The 19,356-nt window shown below is 42.9% G+C and overlaps 1 protein-coding gene across 1 annotated transcript; it reads right to left on the bottom strand.

Annotated features, from left to right (window-relative positions):
- Nucleotides 1-5,696: 5,696 nt before the first annotated feature.
- On the bottom strand, nt 5,697-18,139 carry cep68 (centrosomal protein 68; the record flags this gene model as incomplete). The annotated part of the gene is made up of 7 exons (XM_083987919.1): nt 5,697-6,566; nt 6,687-6,783; nt 9,492-9,614; nt 11,718-11,917; nt 12,043-12,241; nt 14,169-15,152; nt 17,903-18,139. 7 exons carry the CDS (start codon nt 18,137-18,139, stop codon nt 6,418-6,420), a joined length of 1,989 nt encoding a protein of 662 aa, XP_083844045.1. The 3' UTR covers nt 5,697-6,417.
- Between the last annotated feature and the right edge of the window lie 1,217 nt (nt 18,140-19,356).

The raw sequence follows: 19,356 nt of genomic DNA, 5'->3' as shown, positions 1-19,356 counted from the left end.
TTTTAAACAGGAAATCACACAGAGTTCAGCAGCTGACCAGTGGAACAGCCTGAGTCTCTCTGCGTCAGTTATCGTCAGGAGAGGGGAAGCGACTGAGCCAGCAGTTCTCCAAAATGTGATGTGTTCAGTGTTACAATGGAACAAGTCATCAAATATAAATAGTGCAATTTAATTCAGTTTATTTGTACAGTGTGGAGTCATAGTATGCATTATCTCGAGGCACTTTGGTATTAAAAAAACTCCCTTTTAACAGGAAGAAACCTCCAACAGACCCAGGTTCAGGGTGGGGGGCCGTCTGCCTCCACTTGTTAGTTTACAGGGAGGAGAGAGAGAGAGACCACAAACAGCTGTCTACACCTCGGTTTACCTCTGTGGGAGGCAGAGGCAGGGACCCACAGACACACTCACCTCCAGCATCACTGAGTGGGATGACACTCTGGACAGAACCGGCCTAGTGAGTCCAGGTCCACAGCTCAGTGAGTCACTGTGGAGAAGACACAGTCTGATAAATGTAAGGACCAGTCTGAGTTTTAAACCATCAGATCCTCACTTCCTCAGACCCCTTCCTAGGGCTGTTTGAGGGTTAAGACTTTAAAATAACTAGGTTATTATAATTAGGTTTAAGTTAGGTTAAGAAGACTAATGGTTAAGGTTAGGGTAAGGGACTGGGGCAGTGTTTTTCAACCTTGGGGTTGGGACCCCACGTGGGGTCGCCTGAAATGTCTAGTAATTGGAAGGAAAAAAAAACTGATAAAAATATATTTTTTAACTAAATATTATTCATTTTAAAATTATGATTAAAAACAGCAGACACAATCTTAAGCAACTGTATTCTATACTTTCACTTTATTGAATATAATCTAAAGGCAGAAGTGCTGGAACACTTCTGTCCTCCTTGTTTCTGCTGTTGCATGTGTTTTTGTCTTTGTCCCCAAGCTGGTTTTACCTCCACTTATTAGTCATTATTATTATTTTTTTTTAGATATTTATAATCTTTTTTTATCGTATATGTGTGTGACTGATTCTTCTGTGAGCAGTTAACCACACCTGAATTTCCTTCGGGATTAATAAAGTAAATCTATCTATCTATCTATCTATCTATCTATCTATCTATCTATCTATCTATCTATCTATCTATCTATCTATCTATCTATCTATCTATCTATCTATCTATCTATCTATCGAGTTCAAATAAATGCAGCATATAAAGATACTGACCGTGATCGTGGGGTCACCAGAAATTTGTGATGTCAAAATGGGGTCACGAGCCAAAAAATGTTGGGAACCACTGGGCTGGGGAAAACAGTATGTCAATGAGTGTCCTCACACAGATAGCCATACAAACATGTGTGTGTGTGGGTGTGTGAATGGCAGCTCAGAGCATCCAGCCCTCTTGTTGGGAGAGAGTACCACCTTCAAGAGGGAGCAATCTGGAGGGTTATTGATTGGAAATACAACCTGTTTGATCAGTGACTGAGTGATGTTTTACATACAACACCATGTACCAGCACAGGCTGATTCAAAACAGTATCCAGTACCAGAACATTGAATGTTGTCTTTGTGTAGCGATATAACAAACAGAACAGCCATTCTGCGTAAATTACATTTTGTTTCCAACATGAAAACATCCAACTGCTCAGCTCTGTTTGCTCCAGCAGAACGTGTCTGTCATCTGGAGGAATACAGCAGGTACAAGAACATTTCACTTTCAGCAAAGAGTGAAACAATAAACAGCAGAATGCGATTTTGCTCTGTAAAACCTGTCTGTCCTCACATCAGCCTTGTTTCTCTGTTTTGTATTGTTAGGCCTTACTGGTCAGTGCAGGTGTTACTGATTGTTCCCATGGTAACATTGGTCATAGGCCTGGGTTAGGGGTGAGGATGTGAGGTGTTAAATGTTAATGGATTGGTTTGAGTCGGTCTAGAATACAATAGAAAACTTTATTGCATACAAAGGCAGATATTTGTCTTGCAGAAGATAAAAACGCATACAGTATATAAAAGAAACTGGTTGTGGGATTTATGGCAACAGGGACAAAGGATTGTTTTGTAGATGACTTGACTTAGGGACTCTGTACCTTTTCCCTGACGTAGTAACTGGAAACAGCAGTGTAGAGTAAAGGATGGTTGCAATCTAGGATTTTGTTACTCAACGTTGCACTGCTCTGTCATAGTGATGGGACAGTTGAATTTGTTTGCGACCTGTGATTTTACTGCCCATTTGAACTATTTTAGACAGCTTTGTCTTGCTTTTAACAGTCCAGGAGGAAACAATATTAAAACATTATACTTTCGTATCCTCTTTTTAGAGCTGACCTCAAAACTTCTTTTGTGAAACGATCTGACAAACATTAGACTGATCTATGAGCAAAGTTAAGATCGGACCAACACTACTGACCAGTGGAGATCTGACATTCTGTCCTGCTCCCTCCCCCCGTCTGCAGCTGTGGTCGCCGTAGGAACAAAAACTCAAATGTATGAAGAGGTCAGGGAGACTATGGAGGAGGACTTTCTGCTGGGCTCAAGAAATGTCTGGCAAAGCATCAGACAACAGAGGAGGGAACACAGGTTCTGGCCTGGAGGAGATGGAGACGATGTCTCACTGTCCCCTGTCCTGCAGGGGCCTCTGCTGGACGGTACCCGGCCGGGGCCCAGACTCCTGCCTCAGACTACTGGAGGAGCTGAGAGATATGAGGCCTGTTGCCCTGTAGTGACACAACATGGAAGGAAGGAGAGTAGGTATGGAAGAGTATTAAGGCCAATAACAGAGATAAGATTCTGAGAAAAAACTTGGAACTTCTGAGAAGAAAGAGTTTTTATCTCTGAAATTTGGACTTTTTTTAAATCTCAGAATTAAAAAAAAAAAATCTGTTGTTGGCCCTAATGCTCTTCCGTAGATACTAATCTCCCCAGCTACCGATCTAGGGGAATGAATATGGAAGCAGCCATCTTGCATAAATCACAGCCACAAAAGATAAAATGAAACTGAACTGAGGGAAAAGGTGAAAAACAGAAAGACAGGAGTGTTTTCACTGTGCATGGAAAAACAACAGTCATTCCTGTTTGTACAGAATGTGGTCAGACTCAGAATGCAGTTTGACCTTCATCGACCTCTGCTGGCAACCGGCTGAAAGTGCAACAGCAGAAACAACAGACTGAGACGGACACAGAGCCTGGACGTCCTTCCTCACCGGGGTTCAACAGAGACAAGAGGACACAACTCATGATGATTAACAATGGCACACAATAAATAACAAGTGGACAAGATAACGCAGACATGTTAAACATTATCAGCTCTATAGTGGCTGCAGCTACACACACACACACACACACACTGACAGCAGAGCTGGAGATGATAAACAGGTTTTCACTTCACCCTGTTTTTCACTGTTTTCTTGGAGCTCTTCAGTGAATACTGGACACATTCATACATCAGCCTGACAGGTGATGATACACAGATCTGTGTGTGTCAGTGTTGTGTTCACTACCTGTTTTGGTTGAAAATAAGCAGGCAAGACCTTTTATCATGTCAGTCAATACAGAAAACAAAAACCTGTTGTGTGTTCAGTCAGAAAGCAGCAGCACCAACTCTGAGGAGTGTGACGTTTGACCAGAGGAACTGCAGGTCAGTCAGATTCACACTTCTCTCACTGGGGTTGAAGAACTTTGTTGTATCAGGTTATGAAAGCAGGAACCAACCTTGTGGACTTTCAGTGAACTTGTCCTCTACCTCCATCATGTCTCCATCTGAAACCATCATCAGCTGCTTGTTAACTGTATTCTGTGATTCATATGATCAAGTTAAAGTGATAGTTCACCCAAAATTAAAATTTCACTCATTATCTACTCACCCTCATGTCAACTAAGAGCTGTGAGAATTTTCAGAGTCCTCCGTTCCTTCTCTGAGTTACGGGGGGGGGGTCCGCGCAGCAGTATTTGTCCATATAATGGTTGTCAATGGACACAAACTTTCTTCGTCCAAAAAGACACACCAAAAAACATCCAAATACCTCCATACTGCTCGTCTGTAATGTCCCTCTTGTATTGAAGCCCCGACACGAGAAATTGTTCCGAAAAAGATTAAATAAGTCTATATTTTAAGCTTGTTTGTAGCGGAAGCTCCCAGTGTCTCAGTTCACTGCTCTTCCTGTGTCGAGATTTGCACTGACCGGCGGAACAATTTCTCATGTCGGGGCTTCAATACAAGAGGGACATTACAGACTTAGTACATGAATACATGGATGATTCTGTGTGATGGGATGACGTGCAACACAAACAGAGACTACAACCACAACCAGGTCCATTCAGTAACTTTAATTGACAGTATAGCTGACAGGATAAGTTCACCCAAATGACAGGAACACCAGGCCTGAGAGAGTGACCACAGTGTCACACATTAACATACTCGTTAGCACAAAACAGTGAGTGACATCCAAATGTGTTTTAAGGCTGGTGTGTGTGTGTGTGTGTGTGTGTGTGTGTGTGTGTGTGTGTGTGTGTTGGACCACCTGTCCTGCTTAAGGCTGTGAGACCCTGAACTTCACATCATAGTGTAAAAAAAGCCATGTCCTACAGAACACTACCAGCTGATCACAGATCAGACTGGAGCGTGTGCAAGGCTGGACACAGAGCTGGTGGTGATACTGTCTGACATCACATGATGATGCAATAACTGCTTCATTTGATTAGAAACTGCTGGATTAACTAGTGTAAAAATAGATTAAAAATGATTCATTTTGTCTTTTTGCTCTGAGACTTTAACTGATGATTCAGCCACAAAATGAACCTTCACTGTTCAAAGGTCAGTTTGTTATTGAGCTGATCTGAGGCCAGTGCAGAGGTTGAGTGTGTGTCTGCTGCATTCTTCAAGGTGCTCACACACCTGTCACCTCTGACAGGAGCAGCAGAGATTCAACCACAGCTGTTGGCTGGAGGTATCTATCTTTAAAGGGATACTTCACCCATAATCAATAATTCACTAATCTTCTCCTCACCGTCATGCCAAGGAAGGGTTTGGAGAACTTTCAGAGTTCCAGGGGGGGGTCCGGCTGGCAACAGATTTTCATATAGTGGCGGTGGATAGAGCTCACTTTTGAATCGTCCAAAACACACACTATGAAACATCGTCTGTACTGACCCAAGTGTCCTGAAGCCACCACATGAAAAAGTTGTTCTGAAAAAATTTATGTTTTCAGACTTGTTGTAGCAGTTAGCTCCCAGTGGCTCTGATGATGTTTGTGCGCATGCGCGAGATTTGCTGCCAGATGTTGGTTCGTCGTCATACCATTGGATGTTTGATGTAAACACGGAAGAACATCTCGCAGCAAATCTCACGCAGCCACTGAGTTACTACTACAACAAGGCTAAAAACAGAGATCAAATTAATTTTTTCAGAACAACTTTTTCATGTGGCGGCTTCAGGACACCTGGGTCAGTACAGACGAGCAGTATGGAGGTATTTGGATGTTTCATAGTGTGTGTTTTGGACGATTCAAAAGTGAACTCTATCCACCGCCATTATATGAAAATCCGTCACCAGCCGGACCCCCCCTGGAACTCCTAAAGAGTTTTGATAACTCCAAAAGTTCTCCAAAGCCTTCATTGGCATGACGGTGAGTAGAAAATTGGTCAATTATCGATTTTGGGTGAAGTATCCCTTTAAAGGGAGACATGAGAAATAAATGCATCATGTAAAAGGCTGCATCACCTCTCCTGTGTGTGATACCTACATAACCGACCAGACCGGACCAACACACTAACTGTTGATGTCCCTTCTGGGCCCCCGTAGCTTCAGGCTGCACTCTGCTTAGTCAGGTTAAAAAGAGATGGAACAGGAAAGACATCCATTCATCAGACAAGCCCAGACACAAGAGGATTTTTACACTGATAAGTATTTTCTCATTTTTCTATGTCAGATTCATGAATGTGTTCTTAGACCGCAGAAATTATCTTTTTTTTTAACATTCTTTCATAAATTTTAAATGCCTCCCATCAGATTTAAAGAGGGTTTGAGTGTGTCGTACTCTGTCCTTCATTGTCTCTGCTGTGTCTCTAGGATTCTGGCTGTAGAGTCTCTTCCATGTAACTGGGTGAGAGACAAGGAATGTGTTGGTTAGATATCTAAAAACACAAGTGAGAATAAGAAAGTGCACGATTATGACAAAACATGTGATCCCTCAGAGTTTTTATGTGATCAGTTCAGATACCAGACTCGTCTTCTGTGTTTCCATGGTGAACATCTTTGGGCTTTTTGCTCAACAACCAGTTTTTTCCATTCGTTCTTTTACTCGTAGAAAAAAAAGTCACTTGTGCTTTTCTTTGTGAATCTTGATTAAGATTGTTGTATCAAAAATGTAGATTTAGTAGGTAAGAAAACAAAAGGTACAAATACGTGAGCTGAAAAGTCCTGTGGTGTGTTTACAGAGTGGAGTCCTGCTGGACCGGACCGGGCAGACTGGGCTGGGTCAGGCTGTCCATGGCCGACAGGATGGAGGAGAAGAGGCGCTCGGTGTAGGTCTGCAGAGCTCCAGACTGACTCTGGATCAGCTGCAGCGTGTCTCTTAGAACTGCAGACAGAGAAGAAAAAAAAGCTTCAGTGGAAGAAAGAGAGAGATGAGAGGAAGGCGTTTGGTTTTGGTGACGTGTGTATGTGTGTGTGTGTGTGTGTGTTGATGCGTCACACTGACGTGGAGACGTGGTGTTGATGCAGTTCAGCAGCAGATGTCCGGTGTGCAGGACGCAGGACGCCAGGGGCTGGTGGCTGCTCACCGCTCTCTGGAAACTCTGAGGACAGGACAGAGACAGTCTGTGCAGTGAGCTGAGGGACGCCGAGTGTCTGAGCTTATGAAGCCGACACTAACACACAGTGAGAGACGCCTGTGCAGTGCAGGATCCTTTTGTTGTGGACATATGAAGACTGAGCTGCCAATATAGCAGCTTCAGTCTGGAACTGATCAATTCACTGATTAGTTGCAGTTCATCATTTCTGATAATCAATCAACCATTTCATTTCTTTCTCTGGTTTAGTTTTCCACTCTTTCTCTGCTTCTATTTCTGTTTTCAGTCCTTGTTATTAGTGTTTGTATGCTGTTGGTAATTGTTTCTAAGTTTAGACAACAATTGAGGGGCCAGATATGTATGAGAGAAGAGTAAGCTTGCTGGTTTGAATATACATTTTGTACTCTAACTTTTGGATTTGAAGTTTAAATATTGGTCTAATTGTTATTGATGAGTATGTTTTGTTGTCATATTGTGGCTACTTGTTAATCTTTTCTGTCTAGAACAGGCTATTTCATTGAGTTTTCAATGGGGTAGATAGCTTTAAGAGGCAGCAGCCTCCCACTCTGGCTCAAGTGGGTGGGACACTTTTTATGTACTGTCCGGGGCACCTTTTTTTAGAAATATGAAATATGAAATATCCGGTTTTCATTATATTTCATTGGACCATTAAGCACCTGCTTAAATTGACTGGTGCTTTGGCTTTTTTTTTTTTTTTTTTTAAGAGGCCTACCTCAACAAATCAGAAATCCTTTACACTAGAATATTCAATTCATTATAACCTATTTACAAACCTTCATGTGTGAATTACAAAAATGATGTATGAAAGTGGTTTTAAAGCAGAAGTAAGTGGTCCGGTCGTTTTCGCTAATGCTGCGTTCCAGGCAGGCTTTTGAAATCGTAAATTACAGCTTCAAGTCACAACTTACGACTTTGTAGCGTTCCAGGCAACCCACTCGTGTTTTTCCGACCTGTTTTACCGGTGAAAGTCACTATAACGGCCACTCGTAACTTCCGACCGGTGAACTCGTACCAGTTCGATCTGGTACGAGTTCACCGGTCGGAAAAATACGAGTTTCCTTGAACGCACCATAACAGTCCTCGTCGCCACATTCACGGCGTCCCTTGGCTGCACACACAGCCCTGCATGCCGTTCTCTCTCCTAATTGGATAAAAACTGTAGGATACGATAAATGTTTTCTCCTCGACTCAGAGCAGAGCAGAGGGACTGAGAGACCCGTGTTTCAGACCAAACACTCTATGTAAGTGATTGCTGTCGGAAGATATAACTATTTAAGACTTATATTAACACAAATATATCACTTACTTCTGCTTTAAGTAATATTTTCAGGTTGCAAAATTCATCTAAATAAAGTGACTGCAATGTAGCCTCGTTGTAACACATGCCAGGGTGATCTACCTGTTGACCCTTTAAAAAGCCGCTGGTTGGAACAAGAAATAAAACAAGATTTGTAACGTAATGTGTAATGTCATTTTCGTTTTGTAAGAAATTATATTATAAAATTGGTATCGAAAAAATTATCATTCAGGAACCGGTATCGAAGTGAAGGTATTGTATCGGTATTGGTACCGGTATCGAACATTTTTAATTGATACCAATAGCCCTAGTGGAGAAACACGGTTTTCTTACCGTGTCCTGTCCTCAGGGTTCCTATACATTTGAAATTTCCATATTTCCAAATTCCATACTTTTTCTAGACCCTAATTTCCAGTCTTCTCAGTAAAAAAAAATCTAATAATTTGTGATATTTAAGTAAATAGACGTGCATGATATAAAAAAAAGCATGCAATTTATCATTTGTTTTCATTATTCAGAATGTGTATCCGTTATGCAACCAAATAATTTCCAGGAGATTGTAGCTAGATACAATTGTGCATATAAAATAATTAACCTAAATAACTTCAGATAAGACCAAACCAAGATAAGATAAATAAAATAAATATATTTCCATACAATAGTTTCCATTTTCCATACTTTTACAGACCTGGAAATGCATAAAATCAAATTCCATACGTTTCCATACTTGTGTAGGAACCCTGTGTTCTGTTTTAGTTTTTCATTAAGAAAAAGCCAATTCTGTGGATCACTTTGTAGAATAAAAATTTGTTCTTTTTCCAACTTGACCTGGACGTCAAGTGGATTATAAACAACAGGTCAACATTTGCAATTGGTCTAGTTCTCTAAATGATAAGGATAGAAGCTTCAGAGCTTAACATCTGATCTCATGTAGAAGAGGAAACACTGGAGAAAACCAGTTAGTGGTCAAGCTGAGCAGCATGTTACACTTCCATTTGGATGGAATGGTCAGTTAATTATATACTGTAAACATAAATGACAGCACTGCAGCACAGTCAGCCTAGTCACTGCTTTCAGACAGGAAAAAACTGACATTCCCCCTTCATAAAGAAGAAGTGAGTATGACCTCAGATCACCTGTGCTGCAGCAGGTGACTGCTCAGATTAGCTGTGGTTGTGAAGTGAAACCACAAATAGCCTCAACTTCCGTCGTCTACAGTGAAGAACCAAAAACTTCTCCACACACTGATTCTCAGAGGCTTCAGTGTCCTGGCTTTTGCCACGTTTGAATTACAAGGAAGTTGTGATAAGATGTGAAAGCTCCATCCCAGATGTGAGGGTGTACAGTAGCAACAGAAGCTGTGTGGAGGGTTTTGGTGTTGAGACTCAGCTCCTACCTGATACTCAGCCAGAGACCACTTCACACTGTCGATGTCTGCGCTGGGTGCAGCCAGGATCTCCATCTTCTCTGACACCGTGTACAGCTGCTGGATCAGCTGCTCCAGATGTGAACAGAACACCTGCAACATCCACAACATCTGCTGCTCACACACACACAACGTACACTCAAGATGAAATCCTGCAGATATCATTATTGTATGGCATCGTATCCAGAGCCCAGTTGTTCAAAGGTGAGCTGATCGGATTGGATCGAATCTTGAAAACGGGTTGTTCAGAACTAAAAACGGATTCTGAGGTCGGATTAGATCATGTAACCCAGTTTTGATTCTAATCTGGATGAAACCCTCAATTTGTGTTCAATTTTTTTTAGTAGAATCAGGATAACTTTGATCTAAAAAATATTCTTATCCCAGCAGTGGGGTGGATTCAGGGTCGATTTCAGAAGCAAAATGTAATTTAAATTAAATTCAAACTGATTAAATAAACAACATTTCAGTCAGACAACTCTGAAATGAGAACAAATAATTCATTGAGTATAAGCATAGCAAGCTGAAACACAGCATAGGCATCCGTGAGCATGGCTGCAGCAGGTTTGGCGTCAGGCTCTGTCTCAGTTATTCCTTCCCTGGTTGATCTGGTTTGCCAGACATTACAGGGAATGAAGCAGACCCCCGCAAGGGATCATAGAGACCAGAGCCCCCAGGTGGATGCTGGGGAGGAGGTGGGTTTGCAAAACCTCATGGGCAGAAGTAGCAGCAGCAGAAGCAGCAGCAGAGCAGCAAATAGCAGCGGCTTGAGTTGTCTGCCTGAACTAGCTCCGCAGGCTTCGCATCATTTATAATGTAGTATTATACACATTTATTGTTTTATATTTTGCACCTGATTTTTAAACCATTACAGTGATAACTTAGCCTGACAAGCCAGACTATATCACTAAAATGTCTAGTCTGGCAACGACCGGTAGACCTCTGCTCAATCCAGGGGGCGGGATGAAGGCTGTCTTTCAAACTGCCTCTGCACCAATAGGGTAGCGCTACGACCAATCAGAGCAAAGAGCAGGGTGGTGTTAGCCTGACAAGCCAGATAGAGCGCTGTGATTGGTGAACACAAACGGTGTTCGAGACAAAAAGTTCCTATGGCTCGTTTCTAGACCCACCTACGGAGCAAAGAGATTTGCTGCCGCTAGGGTGCAGCTAGATTTCTAGGCTAGTGATAACTCAAATAAAATTAACTTTTGGTCATTCAACAGATTAAGAATTCTAATGTTTCTCCCCAACTACTAGGCTTTTAAAGGGACAACGAGGAGTTTTGGAAAAGCGAAGCGTTTTCACACTACATTTATGAGCCTCCGCGCACCGTAAAATTCTTTTGACCGGCGCAAGACAGACTCATGTTTTCATTCATCAAGAATTAAAGTCAGAGGTTCAAAGAGGTTCACATACCGTCATAGTTCCGACCATAAACGGCGATTCAGCGGCGTTATTCTCATGACTCGTTGCGAAACCGAAAGTAAAAAGCGCTGGTCGGCTCGACCAGCATCTCCGCCACCACTAATAATAACAAAATAACGATAGAGACAAAACGATATATTTATCGAAAATGGGCCCATTAACAAGTGTGGGTAGCGGAGATTCATCCACATTAACGTGAGACTTTTTTATAACCGAATAGAAACTCCTCGTTGTCCCTTTAAATGAAATTTGAAATTTTAATTTTGAATTTGAAACACATGTAAAAAATATTCATTTTTTATTATCTTTTTGTGGGTCTATTATGGCCAAGAGGGGTTCAGCCTTGTTTGTCTGTCTCTCTTTTTGCTAGAGACAAGGTCTGGCTGTTTAAAAGATATTGAAGAAAAAAACAATACACATGCCCCATTTTCAATGAGGAGGTGTTTGTATTGTTTTTTCCTCTTTTCAAATAAATCCACTTTGAATGACCCCATGTTGCTGCTCTACCTGTTTTTCACATACCTAGTAGCCTTCAGTGTGCTATGCAGACCCATTAGAGCACTCATTATCTGGATTTGGTTATCTTGAAAAGTTTGTATCTAGATCAGACTGATCCAATCCAACTTTGCTTTCAACATCTGGGATATAAATAAATTGGATTACGTCACGTGATCCTGGATTGCAAAACATTGGATCCAGATTACACATTTTAAACACCTGGACTCTGTCTTTTAGAACAGTACTGCACTTTGACTCAGATCATGTCTCTACCTGGATGTGCTGCATCAGGGAGTCACTTTGCTCTCTGTCCAGCTGGTTGCCCGTCTGGTTGCCAGGCAGCGTGAGGCCACGCAGCTGCTCCACCAGAGCCTCCACCTCTCTGAGACTGGACCGACTCAGTCCCGCTTCAACAGGCTCCACCAGTCCTCCAGAAACTCTCCTCACTGCCTCAGAGTCCATGTGAGCAGCTGCTGGAGGATGGTACACAGATTTTGGAAATTTTAAGATGTCATTTTTCACTAAGTGCCACAAAGTAAATGTTATTCTGTAGAGGCAAGAGACCTCCTGGACAAATAAGAGTCTATACAATAAACACCTGTCTCAAGTGTGCTCTCCTCTCTGACCGTCTCGTGTTTTCCCCGATCTGTGTCTTGGCTCTCGTCCTCCTTGTCTTCATCGTCAGCCTCCTGTTTCTCAGGAAGTGTGATGGAGGAGAGGACGGAGGTGTTTCCTGGCTCCAGAGACTCCCAGCTGGCTGTGACCGGCCGGGTCAGCTTGGCTGTCACCTCCCTCACCTGCACAGAGGAAGCACATATTATCAGTCAGCTGACACTGGTCCAGCTCTGATGGAGAGCTCCTCTGTCCAAGAGCTGCTGATGAGTCTGTTGATCTGTGCTGAGTGTTTCCTCTGCCAACACTGTTTAAATAAGACCTAGATCTTTGACAAGACTGACATTTTAAATGTGAATTTTATACAGTGTTAAGAGACTGATAAAACAAAGGATTCATTATTTCTGTTAATGTGAACAGTTAAACAAGTGGAAGATGAAATTATCTCCAAAAGACATAAAGTTAAAGCAGAAGTGAGTGATCCGGTCGTTTTCGCTAATGCTGCGTTCCAGGCAGGCTTTTGAAATCATAAATTACAGCTTCAAGTCACAACTTACGACTTTGTAGCGTTCCAGGCAACCCACTCGTGTTTTTCCGACCTGTTTTACCGGTGAAAGTCACTATAACGGCCACTCGTAACTTCTGACCCGTGAAATCGTACCAGTACGTCTTTTTGTACAGTCTATGTACCAGATCGAACTGGTACGACGTCACAGGTCGGAAAAAAACGAGTTTCCTTGAACGCACCATAACAGTCCTCGTCCCTACGTCGCCACATTCACGGCGTTCCTTGGCTGCACACACAGCCCTGCATGCCGTTCTCTCTCCTCATTGGATAAAAACTGTAGGATACGATAAATGTTTTCTCCTCGGCTCAGAGCAGAGCAGAGGGACTGAGAGACCCGTGTTTCAGACCAAACACTCTATGTAAGTGATTGCTGTCGGAAGATATAACTATTTAAGACTTATATTAACACAAATATATCACTCACTTCTGCTTTAAACATGAAACAATTTATTGTTGAAAGAATGGGAAACCCAGGAGACTTGAGCTCCCAGATAACTTTGACCAAGGTATTTACTATTTACACACTACTACTAGGTACTAACTATGCAGGGTAGCCAAACCTTTGCTGAGTGCCCTTTTCCTTTTCTGTCAATTTCGAAAATGTAAAAGATGAATATGTACATATATTATTTAAAATGTAGGGGTGCCCATACTTTTGCATGCCACTGTAGAACCTGTGTGAGTGTGTTTCAGAGTCTTTCCTGTTACTCTCTTATAGCTTTACATCTTCAAATTTAGCACAAACAATCACTTGGACACACTTGGATGAACTCATTGTAGGCCGAGGTGTCTCAACGCTTAATTTATGTTGTGATGAATGACTGAATGAGTGAATGAATGAATTTTATTTCAAACGTGTCTAAAATTTAAAAATTATAAAACAGCCTAAGTATCCTTAAACATATCATATACATACTTAAAGGGATAGTTCACTCAAAATTGAAATTTCACAAAAAGACACACCAAAAAACATCCAAATACCTCCATGCTGCTCATATGTAATGTCTGTCTTGTATTGAAGCCCCGAAATGCGAAATTGTCCCGAAAAAAAATTAAATAAGTCTATACTTCAAGCTTGTTTGCATTTCGGGGCTTCAATACAAGAGGGACATTACATACGAGCAGCATGGAGGTATTTGGATGTTTTTTGGTGTGTCTTTTTGTTACGAAGACAGTTGGTATCCATTTGCAACCGTTATATGGACATGCACTGCTACGCCGAGACCCCCTGTAACTCAGAGAAGCCACGGAGGACTCTGAAACTAGTAGATAATGAGTGAAATTTCAATTTTGGGTGAACTATTCTTTTAAATATCCACACAATATATTATATTATATTTTTTCTACCTCTTTTTAAATATATTTATGTTTGTACTTTGTTTTATCTCTTGCTCCAGACTATTCTACAAAGTCACATTTTACCATTTCTTTACATTTTACTACACCAAAAAACTGTGATTTGGAAGTTACACTTCTACACGTCATTCTTGATGATATCTGGATTGACTGTTGATCCCTAATTCAACCTAGTGAGGTGTGCTGACCTGTCTGGACAGCTGCTGCAGCTCCTCCAGCTGCTCTGGAAGACGCCGGAACTCCTCGTCCACCTCCACACACACGCTCCTGGGCTGAGGGAACAGACAGGTGGAGGACGGAGCGCCGTGCCGATGAAGGTCCTCATCACCACCCTGGTAATGATCCGCTCCACCTCTGTCCAGACTGCAGTCCAAGCCCACAGGGTCCGGTAGGGAGAGCCGGGTCCCGTCCCAGGATCCGCTGAACCCCGGCGGGTCGGGGGACCTATCTCCAGCGCCGGCGGGACTTCTCTCTCTGGTCTGCCCCGTGCCGTTCAGGGACAGGTCCAACAGGGACAGGCTGGTGGAGCTGCAGAGGTGGTCCAGTTCGATCCCCGAGTCCTGCAGGTGTGTCTGCCGGAGAGAGTCTTCCTGCAGCTCGGAGCCGTCCCACTCGCTGCCGGCCTCTCCCGGCCTCAGAGGGTAGGTGTAGTCCAGCAGGGCCTGGTACTCCCTGTTGGGGTCCCAGCGTGCAGAGCGCCGGTCTGGAGATGGAGGTGAGGTTTTAGGGATGGCGCAGGCCCAGTACTTTGCCTGATAGGGCGACATGGAGTCACCTTTGGGGTGTTTTCCGGACGAGGACGGTGTGTTGTCCTCCGTCCGGCCCGGCTGTGAGCGGCCTGAGCGAGGGGTGTAGGTGGGGTTCAGGACGGTGGAGGTCAGTCGCGGTCTCTGAGGAGGGTTTAGTCTCTGGACCTCCAGGATGGAGCTGAAGAGGCTTCGCTGAGTGGATCTACCGGCATACAAAGAGGATCCTACGGTGGGTTCTACGTGGTCCGGCCTCCCCCTGAGCTCTGAGACACCCAGGGCCGAGCCCAGGTCCTCGCTGCAGGCCGAGGGAGGAGAGAGGTCTCTGAGCGAGCGGCTGAGGCTCTGCGGGCTCAGCTCCTCCCTCCGTCTGCTCCATGAGTTCATATTAGTTTGGTTTCTTCTGCTGAGACCTGGGTGCTTCTCCTACAAGGCAGAAAAGCAGCAGAATGAAACACTTGGTTTGACCTGTCTGGTGTCATAAAAGCTTCCTGCTGGTGTCATTAATATTATTCTAGGGGCTACAGCCACAGATATCTAGCCTGATGCATCAGCCGCTTACTTCATTACATTTCATATAGCGTCTGAACACGAGCCATAGGGATTCGTTTGCTTCCGGGAGGCGGTTGCTTACATTTGCTTCAACTAATCGCTGCTGCTTGGTGGTCACGTGTGCTATACACCGGTTAAGCTCATAGGTTAATCTTGAGCGCTTGAGTTCAACGTCATCGCCTTCACTTACCCGTCTGTTCGCTGATTGGTCCGTCCGCTCTGGCGGACGGAGCAAACCGAAACGCATTGCTAGTGTCCTGACTACATTGTTGAGGCAAATGAAATTTGCCGGAACCAGTAGGCGGCGCTAGCCTGGCTAACAGATATCAGTGCTGATAGAGACTTTTCTCCTTCCCAATACATTTTTTTCATCTATACTAGTATATTTTTATCTATAATATACAGATGATTCTCAATAAATTGAATATGATGGAGGTCAGCAGTCTTCTCCATGACAGTGGAGCTATTGAGCCAGGCTCAGGAAACCTTTGCAGGAGTTAAAGGGATAGATCACCCAAAATTCAAATTTCACTCATTATCTACTCACCCTCATGTGGACTAAGGGTTGGGAGAAGTCCTCCATGCCTTCTCTGAGTTACAGCGGGGCTCCATGCAGCACTGCATGTCCATATGATGGTTGCAAATGGAGCTCACTTTTCTTCGTCCAAAAAGACACACCAAAAAACATCCAAATACCTCCATACAGCTCGTCTGTAATGTCCCTCTTGTATTGAAGCCCCAACATGAGAAATTGTTCTGAAAAAAATGTAATAAGTCTATGTTTTAAGCTTGTTTGTAGCAGAAGCTCCCAGTGTTGCTCTGTTGGAATCTCCCGCGATTTCCAGAGCCGTGAACTGGGTGTCTGTGCAAATCGCGCAAGATTTGGGCGGACCAGGAAGAGCAGTGCTGGGAGCTTCCGCTACAAACAAGCTTAAAACATAGACTTATTTAATTTTTTTCGGTACAATTTCTCATGTTGGGGCTTCAATACAAGAGGGACATTACAGACGAGCACTATGGAGGTATTTGGATGTTTTTTGGTGTGTCTTTTTGGACGAAGAAAAGTGAGCTCCGTTCGCAACCGTCATATGGACATGCAGTGCTGCACGGAGCCCCGCTGTAACTCAGAGAAGCCACGGAGGACTCTGAAACTTCTCCCAGCCCTTAGTCCACATGAGGGTGATTAGATAATGAGTGAAATTTGAATTTTGGGTGAACTATCCCTTTAATGAGCTGATTAGAGTGTGACATCATTAGGTTACAATAGTAAACTTTTTCAATAGATTATGTTATTTGAGATTTTTGGTTTTACATAATCTGGACATAATCATTATAATTAAAAGAAATAGGGACAGAAATATTTCAGTCTGTGTGTAATAAATCTTTTTCATATACAGTATGAGTTTCACTATTTGAATTGAACGACTGAAATAAATGAACTTTTCCATGATTTTATTAATATATTGCGATGGACCTGTAGTATCAAACCTATTTGGTGGCTCTATAAAAGTATGTAAGTCAAAAATCCAGTTATTTGCTGATAGAGCTGCAATGCTTATGATATTGTGTGTGTATGTGTGTTCCATAGAGGGAGAGAAGTCACTGTGTCCTCACTTCTCATCAGTTATTTACTTTCTAACTGACTTTAAATGCTTTTCTCTTCAAAATCATCATTTACTGGCAAATCTAACAGCCTGTTTTATCATTGTAGCATAACTCAGTATAATGACTGACAGTGACATCTACACCTTTCCCACATTTTGGAATTTTCCTCCTATATATTATAAACAGTAAATATAAATTATAAATGTCAAGTGGTACATGTAATACGTTATCAGTTAATCAATACATCAACACTGAGTTCAGACCTGACTGGAGTTTGAGATATTAAGAAATATTTTCAGGTCAGATTGATTTGATTTTATAGAAATGTGATTTAAAGGGATAGTTCACCCAAAATTCAAATTTCACTCATTATCTACTCACCCTCATGTCAACTAAGAGATGTGAGAATTTTCAGAGTCCTCCGTCCCTTCTCTGAGTTACGGGGGGGTCTCAGCAGCAGTATTTGTCCATATAATGGTTGTGAATGGATACCAACTTTCTTTGTCCAAGAAGACACACCAAAAAACATCCAAATACCTCCATACTGCTCGTCTGTAATGTCCCTCTTGTATTGAAGCCCCAACATGAGAAATTGTTACGAAAAAAATTAAATACGTCTATATTTTAAGCTTGTTTGTAGCGGAAGCTCCCAGTGTCTCAGTTCACTGCTCTTCCTGTGACCGGCGGAACAATTTCTCATGTCGGAGCTTCAATACAAGAGGGGCATTACAGACGAGCAGTATGGAGGTATTTGGATGTTTTTTGGTGTGTATTTTTGGACGAAGAAAGTTGGTATCCATTGACAACCATTATATGGACAAATACTGCTGTGCGGACCCCCACGTAACTCAGAGAAGGGACGGAGGACTCTGAAAATTCTCACAGCTCTTAGTCGACATGAGGGTGAGTAGATAATGAGTGAAATTTGAATTTTGGGTGAACTATCCCTTTAACATCCACAGGTAAAAACACTTCCACATTTGCATAATAAAGTATAAAATGATCTCTGTCCCCCTCACCGTCCGTGTGTGCTCCTGTGACTGTGTCTTCTTTAGGATGGACGTGTGCTGTTCAGTGGAGAAGAGAGGCTTCCTCATCACGTACTGTCTGTCCGTCAGATACCTGGAGGTGGGCAGCAGGGACACACTTTTCTGTGCTCCTCCTCTGTCTTTCTCTCTCTCCGCCTTACTCTGTTCGTCGCCTTTTGTCGTCAAATCCAAGCATCTTCTGCTGTGCTTAAACTCTGGGAGATGCATCTTCCTGTCTACTGTCTGTAACAACATCTATTGCACGTCTGTCCGTCCTGGGTGAGGGATCCCTCCTCTGTTGCTCACCCTGAGGTTTCTCCTGTTTTTCCCTGTTAAAAGGGTTTCCATGGAGTTTTTCCTCAGTCGATGTGAGGGTCTAAGGACAGAGGATGTTGTTACGATGCCATGTAAAGCCCTTTGAGACAAACTGTTTGTAAAAACGGGCTATACAAATAAAATTGCCTTGCCTTGCCTTGCCTTCCATCGCGGGCTGCATCCCTTGGCCTCCATGGGTCGTAGGAAATGTAGGAGGGACCTGTCAACTAGAGGAATAGAACAGCTTTCAGTGTTCACATGTCTTGGTTTATGTTCTGAAAATGTATTTGCTCTTTTGGTTTTATTTCTGTACCTTTGAGGAGCTGTGAGTTTCCTGCTCAGAGTCTCCTCAGCTACAAACTTCATGTTGCTGAGTTAAGGTGCACAGGAGCCCTGGAATGACACAGAGGGAGGAGGAGAGGACAAAAAGACATTAAAGGGATAGTTCAACATTTTGGCAAATTGGCCCATTGCCATAATCCCTATAGTCATAGCAGTAGGTTCGTTACCTTTATTTGTCGGTGTAAGCTATTTTTAGAACGGAGGAGCGGAGCGGTAGGCTGTTCAGAGCTACACTATGGAGGCTAATGGAATTTCTTGGTTTCCCTCATCAAACTCATCAAATACAAAATCCCAAAACTCCAAAACGCTTTCGTGGACAAGTTGTGAGCTGCACAATCACCACGCTATGAGATAATAATAGAACGTTACGAGACAGAGCTGTTTTAGAGGTAAATTCATGCAAAACCGCTGATGCGCGTTGCGTTCAGGGACAGCTTTTCAGCAAGCAGACTCTGTATTTACCTCGAAAACGGCTCCGTTTCGTAACGTTCCATTATTATCTCATAGCGTGGTGATTGTGCAGGTCACAACTTGTCCACGAAAGCGTTTTGGAGTTTTGGGATTTTGTATTTGATGAGTTTGATGAGGGAAACCAAGAAATTCCATTAGCCTCCATAGTGTAGCTCTGAACAGCCTGCCGCTCCGCTCCTCCGTTCTAAAAATAGCTTACACCGACAAATAAAGGTAACGAACCTACTGCTATGACTATAGCGATTATGGCAATGGGCCAATTTGCCAAAATGTTGAACTATCCCTTTAAGCAAGACAATGACAGACACTCTGGACGT

This window comes from Trachurus trachurus, assembly GCF_905171665.1.
Source record: "Trachurus trachurus genome assembly, chromosome: 15".
NCBI classification, from domain to species: domain Eukaryota; kingdom Metazoa; phylum Chordata; class Actinopteri; order Carangiformes; family Carangidae; genus Trachurus; species Trachurus trachurus.
This window is presented reverse-complemented; position numbering and strand designations above follow the sequence as displayed.